Here is a 15571-nt window from a genome sequence, read left to right as displayed (position 1 = left end):
AGAAGGGAAAACATGAAGAAAACCCTTCCTTGGAACAACCAGCTTGATTCTGAGCCTCCAGAATGAGTGTGAATTACACCTCTTTCCTTGAAAACAAGATTTTTGTTGTTGTTGCTGTTTTTTGGGTTTTTTGGGGTTTTTTTTCCCTCCCACCCCTCCAAGGTGATGAGAAAGTGAAGGTCAGGAATGAGCCCCCCCAAGGTTCATGAAGAACAAAATATGATGTGTTTGGACTGATGTGAAAGCTTCATGGGGCAGATCAACGTGCAAAGGCTGCAGCCAAGGCAAGGAGGCTTGTTTGGGCATTGCTGGGAATGGGAAGTGTGAAATGCTGGGGCAGGGAACACACAGCCCTTCAGCCCTGCTCAAAAATAATAGTGCAGGCTTTTTTTAACTTCAGAGTTTAGTCTGCCCTCAGAAAAAACAAGTTACATTAAAAAACTGCGCACCAGAAAAAGCAAACCTCTTTTTCCTGGTCTCTGCTTATAAGATTTACAGGTACTTAAAATAAACCTATGAAAAACAGACCCAGTGTGCTGGAATTTGCTAACTAGTGAGAGCAATTACCTCCAGGTCCCAGGACCTAAGGGAGCTCGGCTTTTTGGAAATAAAAGTTGGCAAGCCCTTCTTCCTGCTGCTGTTGTAAAGGTGTACATGAAAAGATGTGCTGACCTCTGCCAGAAACCCCAGGAATCCAGTTCAGAGAGATTCTCCTGTGGAGGGGATGGCTGGGATCAGGCAGCACAGATGGGGAAAAGGCAGCAAAAAGCATTCACTGCTCATTGTGTGGCTTCGGCGTGGCAGATTCTTTGCAATTGCCTGGTGTACCACAGTAATTAAATGGGTCAAGAGCAGTAAGTTCAGATACTTAACAAGAAAATAAAGACCTCGCTTGACAGCCAGCAGCAGGCTGTGCTTGTTTCACAGGAGTAAGGAGAATTAGGGCAGGTTGTGCTGTAAAAGTCGATGGGAGCCTTTTTGGCAATGAGTTTGTGTTGCTGCAGAGATCACCTCCCAATTAACTGCAAGTGCTGCAGTGGCTGAAGTCAGCTTGTCTTATGAAACTAATGCTCCAATTTCAGATGTCCTAGAAAAAGGGAAACAATAGACTCTGTTTTTCTCCTTTCAGTGATATGTAAGTAAGGGAAGATAAGAAAAGTAATGAGAAAGACACAACCAACCTTTGTTAATGTTGAAAAGTAAAACACTCCCATTTTCACTGGACTGAGGGGAAAATGAAGTTGTGCAATGAAATAAATATGATAGAAGTGGAATTCAAGATGGGAACTGATTTTTGTAAGACTCTCTGTTTTGGAGGGTAGAGGTAGTTTCACACCAGCATTTTGAAGGAAATTATTTGTTGTTGTCAGTGCCCATCATTCCTGGCTGGGGAAAGGAGCTCCTGTTTCCCACAGCAGTTTTAAAAGTCCTTTGGGAAGGATGAGATCTTCCTCTTAAAATATTAAAGGACAAGTAACAAGAATCTTAAGAAAAAAATGAAAACCCATAAAATGTGTTCTGCCACAAACCAGGAGCTCTCTGCAGACCACCTCCCCTTGCAAATTAAGAGATGGGACCAGCTTTGTTGCTGTGTTTGTAAATTCTTTTGGACTGAGCACTATTAAAAGGGTTTCTTTTATTATTACTTTGTGCTCTCCTGTCTGTGCTGATGGGAACCAATGTCTGGCAGTGAGGGCCAGATTCTGTCACAGCTTGGTACAAAACACCTCAGCTCAGTCACAGGAGGTAAATTCAGTCTCAGCTTCAGCATCTCACCAAGAATCCCTCAGAAACATTGCTCATGTCTGTGCATTGTGGTTATTAGGTGCAAGAAATACAGTTTTTAAAACTGTAATTAATCATTTCTCAGTAATCTCTTTTTCTATGCTTTTATGGCATCAATGGGTATGACTGTTTATTATGTCTTACCTATAAAATCTGACCTGTTTTATATACTCTTTATGGAAACAGTGTACAGTCATAAATTAAAAGATGCAACTGTTTTGGATATTTTACTGGTGGTCCTGTATTTTCCTGCCAAAAGTGCAGCTGTTTTAGGTTTCTTGGGATAACATTATAAAAGGCTGTGTGCGTTTTGCAAGTTTATGCTTGGATTGCCAAGCCAGAGGTGGAATGACTCAACCTTCCCAGGAGCAACATGTACCAAGTGAGGGATCCAAGCAGCGCCTGGAGCGCCCCTGTGGGGAGCACTCGGTGTTTATGGGGCTGTGCCTGATGGTCAGGGTGGGAGATGCTCCTTGTGCTGCTCCTGCTGGGCTCTGAGCTGTTTGATGGGCTTTGGTGCACAACTGGTGGAGAATCTGTCTTGAACTTGTCTCGTGGGGTGCAGGAGCTGTGGGGTTATGAAGCCATCCTTTAGCAGGGGCTCTGCGTGTGTGGCTGGGGTGGAGCCAGGGGGAGCCAAGAGTGGTAGTGCCAGCACAGGCAGCGTTTGTGCTTCCATGTCAGCCCGTGTTTCCATGTCAGTTTGTGCTTCCATGTCAGCTCCTGCTTCCATATCAACTCCTGCTTCCATGTCAGCTCCTGCTTCCATGTCAGCTGAAGTTTCCATGTCAGCTCCTGCTTCCATATCAACTCCTGCTTCCATGTCAGCTCCTGCTTCCATGTCAACTCTGGCTTCTATATCAACTCCTACTTTCATGTCAGCTCCTGCTTCCATGTCAGCCCATGTTTCCATGTCAATGCTCTGGAAGGTTTGGGGTAGAATTAGATGGCTCTGCAAATGGGTGATGATGATTAATTAATGGGGAAGTTTAGAGCCTTTTTTAGCCAAAGTGATGGTGGCCTCCCACAGATCTGATTCCCAGAGTCAGAGGGCTCCAGGCACAGGTAGGAAGCAAAGGAAGCTCAGCCCTGTGGTCATCAGAGTAACCAGCACAGTCAGCCTGGGGAGTGTGTGGCATTAAGTGGCAGAGCTGAAACCCTCCTGGTGGTGTCCTTGTCTTGGCAGGGCCTGTGGAGTGGGGACGTGAGCCACCCCAGAGCGGGCACAGAGAACACAAACCCTGGGTGTCCTTAGCCCTGTGCCACCAGGGCGCTGGCTGGGGCAGCCTGGCTGGAGCTGTGTCATTGCTGTAACTCGCAGAACTTTTATCCTGCTGTGGGCAGTGGGCTCTCCATCTCCTGAAAGGTTCTCTCAGCCCCGCTGCGCTGTGAACTCGGGGTGTTTGCTGTGTTTCTGTGTTTCTGTGCTCTGAACGGACACTGACGCTGCTCTCTGCCGCAGGTACCTCAGCCACGTTCGGGCCGCCTCCCCGCAGGACCTGGCCGGGGGCTACACGTCCTCGCTGGCCTGTCACCGAGCCCTGCAGGACGCGTTCAGCGGGCTCTTCTGGCACCCCAGCTAGCCAGGGAGCACCGGGTGTGACCGAGGGACACCCAGCGGGGCCGGGAGCGACCCAGGGCAGCCGAGGCGGGGCGGGATCGGTGCCGAGCTCGCTGCCCTGTGCCCCCCTCTGGTGCGAAACCGGCTGCGCTCCAGGGTTCAAGGGAAAAACCAAACCCCCCCTGCACCAGAGCTGTGTAAAATGGCAGAAACATTCTTGTGGAGGGGGAAACTCGTTACTCATGTGGCACTTTGCTGAGGGAGGCTGAAGCAATAAGCCACATCTAATGGAAGATGTGAATAACTCAGCTGTGTACGTTTGAGGCTTAAAGAAATACACTTGTAAATTTTTTTTTTAAATAAAGCCAGACTTTAATAAAGTTTGTGGTTTTACTCTTATTGCAGGGTTTTATTTGCACAAGTTTTTAAATGCCATTTTGATTATAACATTTAGTGTCAATATTCAAGCCTGCATTTTCTTCCCATAAAACTAGTTTTCCCAGTTTAGACAAGTGGGTTTTTCCTCCTGCCAGCTGGATGAGACAAGAACCTCTGGAAATATGCTGACACAGCCTCGTGTGGGATCCTTCCTCCCTGTGTCACTGGTTCTTACCTTTGCTTGGAAAACAAAGCTTTAGCTCAAGGTCTTTCAGCTGAGGTGCTCTAGAAGCAATCTAAGAAATGTCAGTACAAGGCAAAGTCACTGAAGCAGTCAAAATTGTGGGGTTCCCTTTTGGGGTTTGTTTGTTTTGCTTTTGTATGTTTGCTTTTTCCTGTTTATCTCCACTTGCAACTTGTCTGTCATAAACTCAGGAGTTTCTTTAGGAGGGAACATCCCTCTGGCTTTGGGGATGATCCCTGCACCTGATGTGATCCTTTTTGTATTCCCGGCCTGCTCCCTGTGAAGGAGCCATGACCAGGGGCAGGAGGTGGAGGCTGCTCAGCACAGCCACCTCGGGCCATGTTTTATAGCTGCTGAATCCTGCTCTGAGGAGTGCACTAGATGGATGTATTTTTTCTATGCTGTAATAAAGAGATGAGTGAGATCTATTCCAGACTTGGTGTTTTCTTTTTAAAGAAAATGGGGGGAGATGGCAGAATTTCCATTGCCCTTTGAAATCCCCTTGGTTGTGCCCAGAAGAGCTGCTGACAAGGAATGTTCCAGAAGGCAGAGGTAAGATCAGACCCTTCCCTCCTCTATTCTGTCTCCCCTCTCCCATCTCACCAATGATCTCTTCAGATTCACTCTGTAAAGCCCCAGGTCATGCCCTAATGAATGCAGAACTGCATATGCATATTAATATTCATAATTTCAATACACTCATTAACTTGTGTGTAGCCTGGCTGTTATTTATTGTGTCATTTCTTGTACACAGAACTGGCAGCTGCACAGAAAGCTGGAAAACCCCTGGTTATGAGCACAGTGATGTATCTGCTAGACTGGTATCTGAACTGAAGTTATGCTGCTGGAATAACACTGGCATTTGGTTCTTCAGGGAGAAAAAATTTTACCACTTTAAATCCTTCCCTGCCCTGACACTTTAGTGAAGGTCAGAGTTACATATTTTGGCCCAGAAATGGTTTGTGTTGGTGCAGTGCTGCCAAGCCCTGAATTGGGGCTGTGAAGTCACAGGGATCCCAGGGTGGCTGCACCATCCCAGAGTGGTTCAGTCAGTGCCTTATCACTCCAGCAGTGCTTGTGGGGGGCCTGGAGAACAGGAGCTGCCTTCAGATGTTTGTGGGAAGGGGGAGGCAGCAGCTGGAGAGCAGCAGAGCAGGGACAGAATCGCAGCACAGCCGTGCCTGGGAGGAGAGCACGGGCTGGAGCTGCAGGGCTGAGCAGGAGGGATCAGGATACTCAGGTGAGCCAGGACAGCCTCCCTGGGGATGGATAAATGAGATCCTGCAGGAACCCAGCTCGAGGGCTCGCTCCCAACACAGCTGTGCAGCCAAGGGAAGGAAAGGCCGGCACACAGAGACACCAGCAAAACAAACCCGTGGCCCTTGGTGGTGTTTGGGTGAGAACCAAACATGCAGCAGGCTGCAGGCTCAGGGCTGGGGCCACAGCAGCAGGGCCACGAGGGTGACACACATCTGGTGGCTGGGTGTGAGCTCAGGGCCTGGGCTGAGGGAACATCGCTGAAACGGAGAGGGCGAGCCGAGCGCTCCGGCCAAAGAAACTGTTTGTGGTTGACATTGCCCAACAATAGTTTGGATGGGTAAGAAAAGGAAATCAAAGGCAGAGGCTTTTCAAATCCCTGCAGAATACAAGCAGCCAGGCAGAAAGATCATCCAGGGAGGGGAGCAGGCAGAGGTGGGGAGAGCTGGAGAGGGCAGAGGCACAGAAGCCACAGGAGGACGTGGTGTCAGGAGGACAGAACTGTTTTTCAGGTGCTGGTTTCAGCCTGGAACTGCAATGAGAGCATGAACTTCATCTGCAAACATGCAAAAGACATTAAAGTTTTTCTGGCTCTAACCATGGGCAAACACAGAGTCAGGAGTCAACTAATCCCTAACTAAATCTTGGTGTTAAAATGAATTTTTTACTCAAAACCTCAGGATGTTGGGCTATCAGGCCCTTTTGGTATCTCAGGTTAAGCTTTTGAAAGGTTACCTTGCTTACACAAGAGCTGTTTGTGCATCTGCTAAGCATAACCCAAATTCTGAAAGCAGAACACATCTGTCAGGGAGAATCCAGGGCAGGGGTTGCATCACTCACCTTCCCAGACCTGACAAGACACAAGAGTCTGTTCTCCCCACAATCTGCACATCATCAAAATGCTACAGCAGAAAACCACCCCAGGCCCTGCCACTGAGTTAGCACAGGGTGTGAAACAATAGAGAGCAGGGAAGTACCAAAACACATTGATTATAAGAGAATAAAGCTTTAATTTTTTGTAGTAGCAATTTCAGTCAGTCCCACAATGAGAAGAAAAGGTGACTGCAGGAAGCAGGGCTCCCAAAATAAAGGTGTAACTCAATGGGAACACAATTCTGCTCCTCATAACTCAAGGGGTAAACCAGAGACACCCCAAATATCCTTACACAAACTGAGGCAGTCACCATAGTCTTCAACTCAATGCCTTCTCTTCTGAAGAATCTTGGCTGGTACAGAGACGTTTTGAGGCTGGTTTTGCTGGAAAAGGTTAGAAAAAGCAAGTTATTTAATGTACAGTAAACAGCGTGACCTACCACAAGCTCTGAAAAAGGGAGCTCTGGTAAGGGATTTAACAGGAAGAGATGAGAGTTAAAATGAGGATTAACAATCACAAATGAAAACTGTTAGAGCAATAATGGGGAGTCTTTACTGAAAGCCAAAAAAGACTTTCCAAAAACCTGTATGGAGCTGCATTCTGACCTACATTTCAGTGCAACCTGACAACAGCATAAAAATAAGTGTAATGGCACTTAAACTTTATAAAAACCTCCAGTTGGTGTACCTGCAGATGGGAGCCTCCCTCTGCTCCCTTTGTCATGGACTGCAAAGCCCAACATCATTGAAACCAAGCAGTTTCTGAAATGAACAATTAAAAAAGAAAACCCACGAAACAACCAAGTTCAGCACTGAAGATCTCCAAGGGTCTCAGTTAAACTCAGTCAGGGACAGAACCTGATTGTGCTGCTGTGGTGACTGCAGAGCTCACTGTGTGTGTGAGCATGAGGAGGACAGAGCTGGGAGCAGTCCCTTGGGAGTGCAGTGATCTGGGGAAAGCACAGCTCCAGTTGGAAGGACTGAGCTAACAGGGCCGTGTGCTTGGTTTGGATCACAGAGCCACTGGATACCCTGCAATGGAAGGGCCCACAAGCATCACTGAGTGCCCCACCCTGAGGCAGCAAGGTCTGCTTTATGGCCTGTGGGGTGATCCTGTCCAGTCCATTTTTCTGGGGAGCTCATGCTGGGATCAGAGGAGCAGGCTGCTGTTAGCACAGCGAGGAGAGCCCTGCAGCTGCTGCACACGTGCAGGCCCTCAGTGCTGCTGGCCAGCTCCGTGCTCAGCGCCACAGCCAATGTCACACAGCCACGGGGCTGAGCAGGTGGGAGCAGCACAAGGTGCAGCCTGAAATCCCAATGCCCCGTGGGGGGTTTGCTCCTTACCCTCCTCAGGGCAGGGCCTCTTGTAGAGCACGTCTGCTGGGAGCTGGAAGCTGAGGCACAGCATCTCCTTGTTGGGTGCCACGTTCCTGACCAGGACAGCGGAGCAGCGCCCGGCCAAGGAGGTTCCCAGCACGGCCTCTGCCCTCTCCTGAATGTCCCTGGCCGGGTCGCTGTGCTTGGAGAAGCCGTAGCAGTGCACGGTGGGGAGGCCAGCGGGGCTGCAGGGCTCCCCCACCAAGAGGTGCCTGAAGACATCCAGGAACTCCACAGCCAGGGCCGGCAGATTCATCACGATGTGGAACGCGGTTTGGCGCTCCTCCCCCGGCAGCGGGAGCTCCTTGCTGAGCTCCTCCCTCACCGGCCCCCGCAGGAAGGCCCTGCCGTCCATGTTGAACGCCTTCACCTGGCCGTGCACTTTGTTGAGCCGGCAGTTGTGCAGCAGCCAGGAGTAGGAGGCGGGGTTGAGGTCGTTGGCGAACACTCGGCACCTCCTCTTGGCCGCCGGGATGGCGAAAGGGCCGACGCCGGCAAAGACATCGAACAGAACATCCCCGGCCCGGAGCAGCGCCACGATGCGGCCGTGCTCCGTGGACAGCCGCGGGTTCCAGTACACCTTGGAGAAATCCAGCTCGTAGGAAATGTTATTTTCTTTGACCTGCAAGTCCAAAACGTTTGGTTAAGCCTCTGTGTTCAAATGCCAGGCAGATTTAAGCATTATCCTAATTAAGAAAATTAAGGTGCCTTATCAAAAGGTAACATGCACATCAACATTGTCCCACTGGTGGCATATGAGAATCTTAAATAAACAGATCTTAAATCTCTACCAGATCAACTCATCAGACACTGATAGCTGATATCAGACACTGATATCAATCCTGATTGCTGGCATTATGCGGGTCTCAATCACCAGGTGGAAATAAAGCAGCAACTTCAAATGACCCTACAAAAATCTGAGGGTTTTCAAGAGCTTTGTGGCTGGCTGACAGCTCCTTTATTGAAAGCAGAGCTTGGAAAGAAGCCTCAAGCCCTCCTTTGTGAAGTGCACACAGTAAATAAGTGTCTGAGAATGATAGGCCCAAGCACAGGAACCGTCAGCCAAATTCAAAGCCACTGGGAGCCAGTTCTGCAGCTTGAAAAATGCTGCATTTCATCTCCCAAGGTGACAGGGTCTGGAGGCTGATCCAAACCCAGGCTCTGGGATGACCACTGTCTCCAGCACAGACCTGAAAAGGAACAGTATTTATTCAGATGAGAGTGGGATGCAAGCTAATGCTCTCTTTGCACCAGCATGTGGAATTGTCTGATTCCAAAGTAACCTGGGATCCAGATCTCCACACTGTTTGCTTTGCCAGCAAGAAACAAAGTGAAGTGTCTGAAGTGCCTCTGCACTCCTGGATGCAGCTCCATGCCGTGCCAGGTGTGTGGTGACCCCATCTGCACAACATTCCATTGTCACTGCTGCCTTGACAATCCAGGGGCCTTCTCTCTGTGTGAACAGGATGTTCCACCAAGCTGTTCAACTTTTATTTGGTAATCTCATTTTTTCTCCTTTGAAAGCATAAAGCTGCTAACAGATAAAATATTTTTGTGGAAGCAGTGGCCGAGTTTCCATGTACAGACAAGAAGCCCTATGTGAAGAACACTTGGCAGTCACACAGTGATTGCACCTGATGGATGTCAGAGCAGAGGAGACAGGAGGTTTGTCTTGCTGCTGACAGGAGAGGAAAAAGGCAAAGGCAACAAAGGCAAAGGCAAAATGTTGCCTAAGCTGCAAAGTTGGTAAGATAGAAATTTCTGTACCAGCCACTGTACAAGGCTTGGTGAAATCAGGAAACTGGATTTTCTTAGCTCAAATGCACATCACTAAATCTAGGCTGTGAACTTGGGAGAACACATGCCTTCCTGACCCCTGTGGCTGAGTTTGCCCTGGGCAGAGCAGGACAAGGGCATGCAGCAGGAACAGCCAAGCCTCAGGCTCAGGCAGGTGTCAGGAAGGGCACTGTGCACAGGAATGGTCCCAGCAGCATCCCTGCATCACACCTCTCCAGAAGATTCCTTTGGGTTTTGTTTTAGCACATTAAATTTAAAACACCAGGGGAAAAGGGCCTGTACCTTGGTCACCAGGTTGCTCTCTCCAGCAAGCACTTCCATTTCAAAATTCCTGTATGTGCTGCCAATAATGTTGGTTTTATTCACTACACAGGTGACTCCTGGATTCTTGTCCATTATCACCTGGCCTGAAAGAGAGGGTGGGAGATAATTATGATTGAGGGACCAGGACCTTTTAATGTTGGACAACAGCCACAACAAAGCTGCTGTTTACAGGTGAATTACCAAAAGTAGGTGTGTGCTGGAACAACGAGCCAGGGCTGCAGCTGTGCCCTGTCCAGGGCACACACTTCAGCTCAGGGCAGTGACAGCACCACACTGTGAGAGCTGTGCCCCCCAGCACAGCAACTTTTTACCAATACACAAATGGCACAAACACCTTCCACAGAGGAGCTGTTGCACCTACCAATGAGGTGTCTGTAGGGCAGCTGGTGGTCCCTGAGGTTCAAGTGAGCAATGTGGCCCACACGGCTGAAGCCAGAGGTGACCTCCTGGCCCTGGGGAAGGACGGCCCTCAGGATCTCCTCCGCCTTGAAATTCTCATAGCCCAGCTCCAGCTGGTGCTTGCACACCTCAGCAGGGACACTGAGCTCCTTCAGCACCTGCTGCTCTGCCTCCCCTAATGAGAATTCTGGCACTTTATGGGGATCCAGGATAACAAATCTGCTGTCCTCATCCTCTGGGTCCTCCACCACGCGCTTGAGGCCGGGGCGCTGCAGCACTGATTGTTTCAGGGATTTCACCACTCTGTGCACAATTTCCTTCCTGACTTTAAGAGCTGGAACAACCAGAGTCCTTCTGAAAGCCTCTCTGTTGAGCAGTGTCATCCCACGCACTCCAGGATGTGGCAGATACAGTTCTGGATCAGTTTTATCCTCCACGGTTTCGGGCATTGTGAACAAAGTGTTTTTTTGAACTACTACAAAGAGCCCAGGTATTGTGCCAGAATGTTGTGCCAATAGCATCCAAACTGCTGGAAATGATGGATTTGATGCAGCTGTTCTTAAATGATTAGTTTTCAGTAGTCTGGCACAGTATCCCAATCTCCACAAAGTCCTAGAAGAGAAATTATTCATTTTATAGACATTATGTAATCATTCCATTTAAAAGGCTGCAAATCACATGGATTTGCTGTTCTCTTAAACCAGAATTTCCATCTGTACCAAACAATCCACAATAGCTTAGTAAAGCTCTTTATTATGAAATATATGCTGCAAATTTGTTATTTTGCAAATGTACTTTCAGACTCAAACGTTAACCGACTTCAAGCAGTGAGATAATCCCCTCCTGCCAAAACACAATGACGTCTCTTTGTTCTAATAAATGTGATATTAATCTCAGTAAGTCAAATGGAAATATTTCTACTGTCTTGATCCTACTCCTGTTGGATCCCTCCTATGTCTGGTAAAATCCATTACCAAGCAGTGGTTGCTAGAAAACAGTTATTAGCAGCAGTGGTCATGGTCACTCTTGGGTGATTTCTGCCTCCCATGCTCCAGTGTAAGAGGTTCCATGCTCTGTAAGAGCTTTGCTCCACGAGGGGTGTCACAGGCATCTTTTATGTAAAATCCTTTCTTAGGATTTTTCCTCCTGAGAAGCTGAGAGGCCTCAGGAACAAAATGTAAACAATGGTTATCTGCTGCTGTGGAATGCAACAGGTGCATCTGTGATTGGTCTCATGTGTTTTTTTCTAACTAATCGCCAATCACAGTCAGCTGGCTCAGACACTGTCTGAGCCACAAGCCTTTGTTATTCATTCCTTCTTTTTCTATTCTTAGCTAGCCTTCTGATGAAATCCTTTCTTCTATTATTTTAGTATAGTTTTAATATAATATATATAATAAAACAATAAATCAGCCTCCTGAAACATGGAGTCAGACCCTTGTCTCTTCCCTCATCCTCAGACCCCTGTGAACACTGTCACAATGTGCATGCCAGAAAGGTCATCCATTAAATACAGTGTCCAGCATAAGGTCCAGAGGAGGAGCATCAGTAATGTCTGTTCTTGCCACTGAGCCCCAGTTCATCCATGGTATGGAAACTGGAAAAGTGGCTTCACACTGCTCGAAATGGTTTCCTCCACTACAGACAGATCAAAAGGGCCAAATTTTCTTCCTTGGCACTGGCTGCTCCAAGGCAGGAGCCAATGGTTTAGTGGTGCTGGAGGCTGGCGTTCCTCGTGACGTTTTTATAAGCTTGTTTTGAGAGAGACACTCTGCAGGGAAATTGGTTCTCCTGTCTGCCCCTCTCCAGGGTAACACCAGGCTGTGTGCTCTGTCCTCCACAAACCTGCTGTGCCAAACCCTGCCCAGGCTGCTCCTGCTCCCATCCCGGCCCGCCCCATCCCAGCTCCACTCCGTGCATCCCCCAGGCCGCCCCTTTCCCTGAGCCAGGCTTTTGGCAGAGCACAGCTCCTGAAAGGCACACGGCATTGCTCACCCTGTGCACAGGACAAATCCCTCATCCACAGGCCTGAGCATCCCCCTGCTTCTCCTGGGGGTGGAAATGGGTGGTGTGGGTCCCAGAGAATCGAATCGGCTGGAAAAGATCTCTGGGATCATCGATTCGAACTGTGACCGAGCACCAGCACGGCACGGGGTGCCTCGCCCTATGTTTCCTTTAACACCTCCAGGACAGTGACTCCCCCACTTTGCCGGACATATTCCCATGTCTGATCACCTTTTCTGTGGCCAAATTCTTTCTAATGTCCAAACTAAGCCTTCCCTGGCGCAACCTGGGGCCATATCCTCTCATCCTGTCGCTTCTCGGTACTGCATTAAACCCACAAGACAGAGCCGCCCGCAACGCTGGATCTGGCTGGAGGCCACTGCCGCCACCTTCCCAAGGCACCCATGGAGAGACACCATCCCTTCCCTCAGCACATGATCCGCGATTATCCCGTTCTCCCCGGTTATCCCGCTCTCCCCTCAGGGAATGTTCCCCCCTCAGGGAATTCTCTCCCCCCGCCGCCCCCGCCCTCACCTCATGCCGGGCCCCGCGCGCCTCTCACGCGCGTCATCGCCGCTGCGCCGGGATGGGCGGGGCTAGGCGGTGACCACGCCTACAATATCCCGCCCATGTCCCCTCAGCGGGGCGGGGCGGGGCCAGGAGATAACCACGCCCACAATATCACGCCCCTCTGTGTTCCCTCAGCGGGGCGGGCACGGCCCCGCCCCTCGTTGTGGCCACGCCCACCACACGGCCACGCCCGCGGTTGGCCCCGCCCCCGGCGCTCCCCTCAGAGGCGCTCGGCGGGCGCGGGGGCGATGGCGGCGGCGCCACCCTGGGGGTCCGGGCGGGTTCGGCCCCTGCCCGCCCGCGGCTGGTACCTGTCCGCCCGCGAGCGGCGGGAGGAGGACGGCGAGGAGGAGGAGGAGGAGGAGGAGCGGGAGACCGCCCCGCTGCTGCCGCCGCCGCCGGGCAGCGTGCGTGTGAGGGGCGGCGGGGAGGGAGCGCCCTGAGGGGGCTGCGCTGGGCGCTGAGGGGAGGCTCGGGCGGCGCGGGTTCAAAGGGCGGCGGGACGGGGCTGTGACGGCAGTGACAGCACCGGGGACAGGAGAATCACCTGGATGGGGAGGGGGAGATCAGCCTCTGCTCCCATGGCTGCTCCTGAGCCCTTCGCTTCCCTGCCTGCTGAGCGCTGGGAGCGCTGCCTGGGCCCTGCTGGGGCACGCAGGGACAGCCGGATCCCAGCCCTGAATGCTGCCCTGCTCGTTCTGCGCTCTGCCCTCGCTGTGCTCCAACCTTGTGGGCGTCTTGGGATGCTCCCGGGGCAGCATCGTGTGTGCACAAGGATCTGCGTCGTGTCAGAATGAGAAGTGAGATTTTAGATTGGAGAAGGAGAAGTTGACTGTTGCCTCCTTCTCCCTTGAATTTCATTTTAGGAAAGATCAAAAGATTTCCTTCACTAATTGTGCTTTTTTTTTTCTGTCTTTTTCACAGAGTTCTTCAAGTCATGGTTCTTCCTTTGCTTTCTCAGTGTTTAACTTAATGAATGCAATCATGGGCAGTGGGATACTTGGCTTATCCTATGCCATGGCCAACACAGGGATCATGGGGTTTAGGTAAGTTTTCAGTTTTTACATATACTCACTTCTAAACTCCCACTGTAGGTTTGAATTAAAGAAAAAAAAATACTGAGACTCCTGTGCAAATCTGAGGAAGAAATAAATAGCTTGTGCCTTTCAGAATTGTTGATTAAGATCTTCCCCTTTTTGATTTAGTCATTCAGATCTGACCTAATAAAAGTCCTACTCAGATGTTACATTAAATTGCCACAGGGTGGCAATTTCTTGGCCATTACTTCTGATAGATTGATATTTTCCTTTCAAAAATCTGGTTTCCTTTAGCTCCAGGAATGGGCCTTGTGGAGTAGGATGGATATGGCTGAAAACTCTGAATGAACTCGTGCTTTTGTTTGCACTTTTGCTTGTTGCAAATGCTGACCTGTGGGTAATGGGGCCAAAGTCACTGGAATTGTCACTTTGTCCATTTCCTGAGCATTGATTTCTCTTCACTGGGGGATGTGTTTGTGTTTGTGTGCACACACAAACTCCCATGGTTATGGCCATTCTGTAATCCACACATCAGGGCAACTTGGCAAGTATTGGGAAGATCAGAAACCATGTGAACCACAGTCAGCAGATAAAAGCCATAAAATGAGGAAATCCTGTAGCTTAGTTCTTGCAAGAGTAGCATTCTTAAAGCTCCAAAGTGCATTGTACTGTGAAAGTGCTTAATTGTGAATATTTTGTGGTTTTTAGTATCTTGCTGCTGATTGTTGCCAGCCTTGCTTCTTACTCTGTGTTTCTCCTGCTCAGTATGTGCACTCAGACAGGTAAGTGCAAAGCATTTATCTGACAGTGAGCTCTCAAGTATTTCCTCAGTTTTATCACAGAGACATGACCAGTATAAAAATTGCAGTTAACAATGGTGTCTGATTGACTGATCTTGAAATAATTAATGTTTTAACAATGAATATCTGCCATTTAAAACCAGAATTTTGAGTCTTTTTATGCAAAGCCAATGCCAAACTGATTGGTTTCTGATTTAATTTTTTTTTCCAAATGCCTCTCTTATCTTTCCTGAGGGATCCTGTATTTCTGCAGCAAAATTACTTTGGTGCTGGCTGAACCTCACTACTTCAGTGAATGATTAAGAGCAATAAAAGAGCAGCCTTTCATTCTCCTAGGAGTAGTGCATATGTTTTTGTCCATGGTTTGAAATGGATACATTTCAGGTTTTTCAATCATATTGGATTATCATTGTTCTTGTGGTGCTTTATAGGTGCAGCTTGTAGAGCACTTTTGATGCTGAATGGGAAGTCATGGTGCAGCCCTTGGGAACTGCTCAGCTTTGAGACAGCTCAAACAATCCATCCTAATACCTGCAGTCAGATCTGCTCCTTTTTTTAATTCCTGCTTCTTTTAATTGCTGCTGGAACAACTGAGTCTTTCCTTGACTTCTGCTACACACAGATCACGTTACAGCAGGAAGTTTCCCTGCTTATTGTTTCCCTCTCATCTGTTTTCCTCTCTTTTCAAAGGTGGTGGGAGAAAGCTGCTGCCTCTTTCCTCCTTGGCTGTGTTTTCTTTAGCTGCCTTTGGTCTCTCAGATGATTGCTTCCTGATTCTTCTCAGATCTGCTGCTCCTGTCCCCACCTCTGGAGGGATCTTCTTCATCCATTCTTAAAAATCACCCCTCAGAGGTAGGGCTGCTTTTATGCTTGGTATTGTTGGCTGCTTGATGATTTGGGATTAAGGGTTTGGTAATTTTTTTCTCCTGTTGGAGTGCTGCTTATTAGAAAGGAATCAGAACCTGACACATGAGGCTAGAGAGGTACATGAGAAGCAAAAAAAAAGGGGAGATTCAGGTAATTTTAATGGCCTTTTAAACCTCTTCCTTCGGGCTGAAAAGTTCTGTATTTTCTGGGCATTAAGTGGCATTAAGCTGTTGTGTAGTAAAAAATAAAGAGATTCCTCCAAAAGAATTGTGATGAGGGGGAGAATTAAGGATTTAAG

The 15571-nt window shown here is 49.0% G+C and overlaps 3 protein-coding genes across 3 annotated transcripts in view; 2 read left to right on the top strand and 1 right to left on the bottom strand.

Moving 5' to 3' along the window:
- The window catches only part of MNAT1 (MNAT1 component of CDK activating kinase), a 118903-nt gene extending 115457 nt beyond the window's left edge, over positions 1 to 3446 (top strand). The window contains exon 8 of the mRNA XM_054286765.1: positions 3248 to 3446. Within this exon, the coding sequence (XP_054142740.1) occupies positions 3248 to 3368 (121 nt within the window). The 3' untranslated portion in view covers positions 3369 to 3446. The remainder of the gene's footprint in view (positions 1 to 3247) is intronic.
- A 1806-nt stretch (positions 3447 to 5252) lies between these two features.
- TRMT5 (tRNA methyltransferase 5) lies at positions 5253 to 12607 on the bottom strand. Its single transcript, XM_054286769.1, has 5 exons — positions 12534 to 12607; positions 9958 to 10607; positions 9555 to 9679; positions 7443 to 8097; positions 5253 to 6482 (listed from the first exon to the last, which is right to left on the bottom strand). The coding sequence occupies exons 1-5, from the start codon at positions 12536 to 12538 to the stop codon at positions 6418 to 6420; spliced, it is 1500 nt and encodes a 499-aa protein (XP_054142744.1). The 5' UTR covers positions 12539 to 12607; the 3' UTR covers positions 5253 to 6417.
- Positions 12608 to 12817: 210 nt separating this feature from the next.
- Positions 12818 to 15571, top strand: part of SLC38A6 (solute carrier family 38 member 6) — a 35012-nt gene continuing 32258 nt past the window's right edge. The window contains exons 1-3 of the mRNA XM_054286755.1: positions 12818 to 12976; positions 13494 to 13615; positions 14315 to 14388. Coding sequence (XP_054142730.1) covers positions 12818 to 12976; positions 13494 to 13615; positions 14315 to 14388 — 355 coding nt within the window. The remainder of the gene's footprint in view (positions 12977 to 13493; positions 13616 to 14314; positions 14389 to 15571) is intronic.

Source organism: Melozone crissalis, unplaced genomic scaffold (genome assembly GCF_028551555.1).
Source record: "Melozone crissalis strain CALT ecotype California unplaced genomic scaffold, PUWL_Pcris_2 ptg000056l_1, whole genome shotgun sequence".
Classification (NCBI taxonomy): domain Eukaryota; kingdom Metazoa; phylum Chordata; class Aves; order Passeriformes; family Passerellidae; genus Melozone; species Melozone crissalis.
This window is presented reverse-complemented; position numbering and strand designations above follow the sequence as displayed.

What these genes read in the sequence shown, in the direction of transcription:
- TRMT5 (XM_054286769.1), bottom strand. An exon ending in GCCCTACAGACACCTCATTG is followed by an intron (nt 9,680 to 9,957) that starts GTAGGTGCAACA and finishes CCTCTCTTTCAG; the next exon opens with GCCAGGTGATAATGGACAAG. An exon ending in GAGGCCCTGCCCTGAGGAGG is followed by an intron (nt 6,483 to 7,442) that starts GTAAGGAGCAAA and finishes AACCTTTTCCAG; the next exon opens with CAAAACCAGCCTCAAAACGT.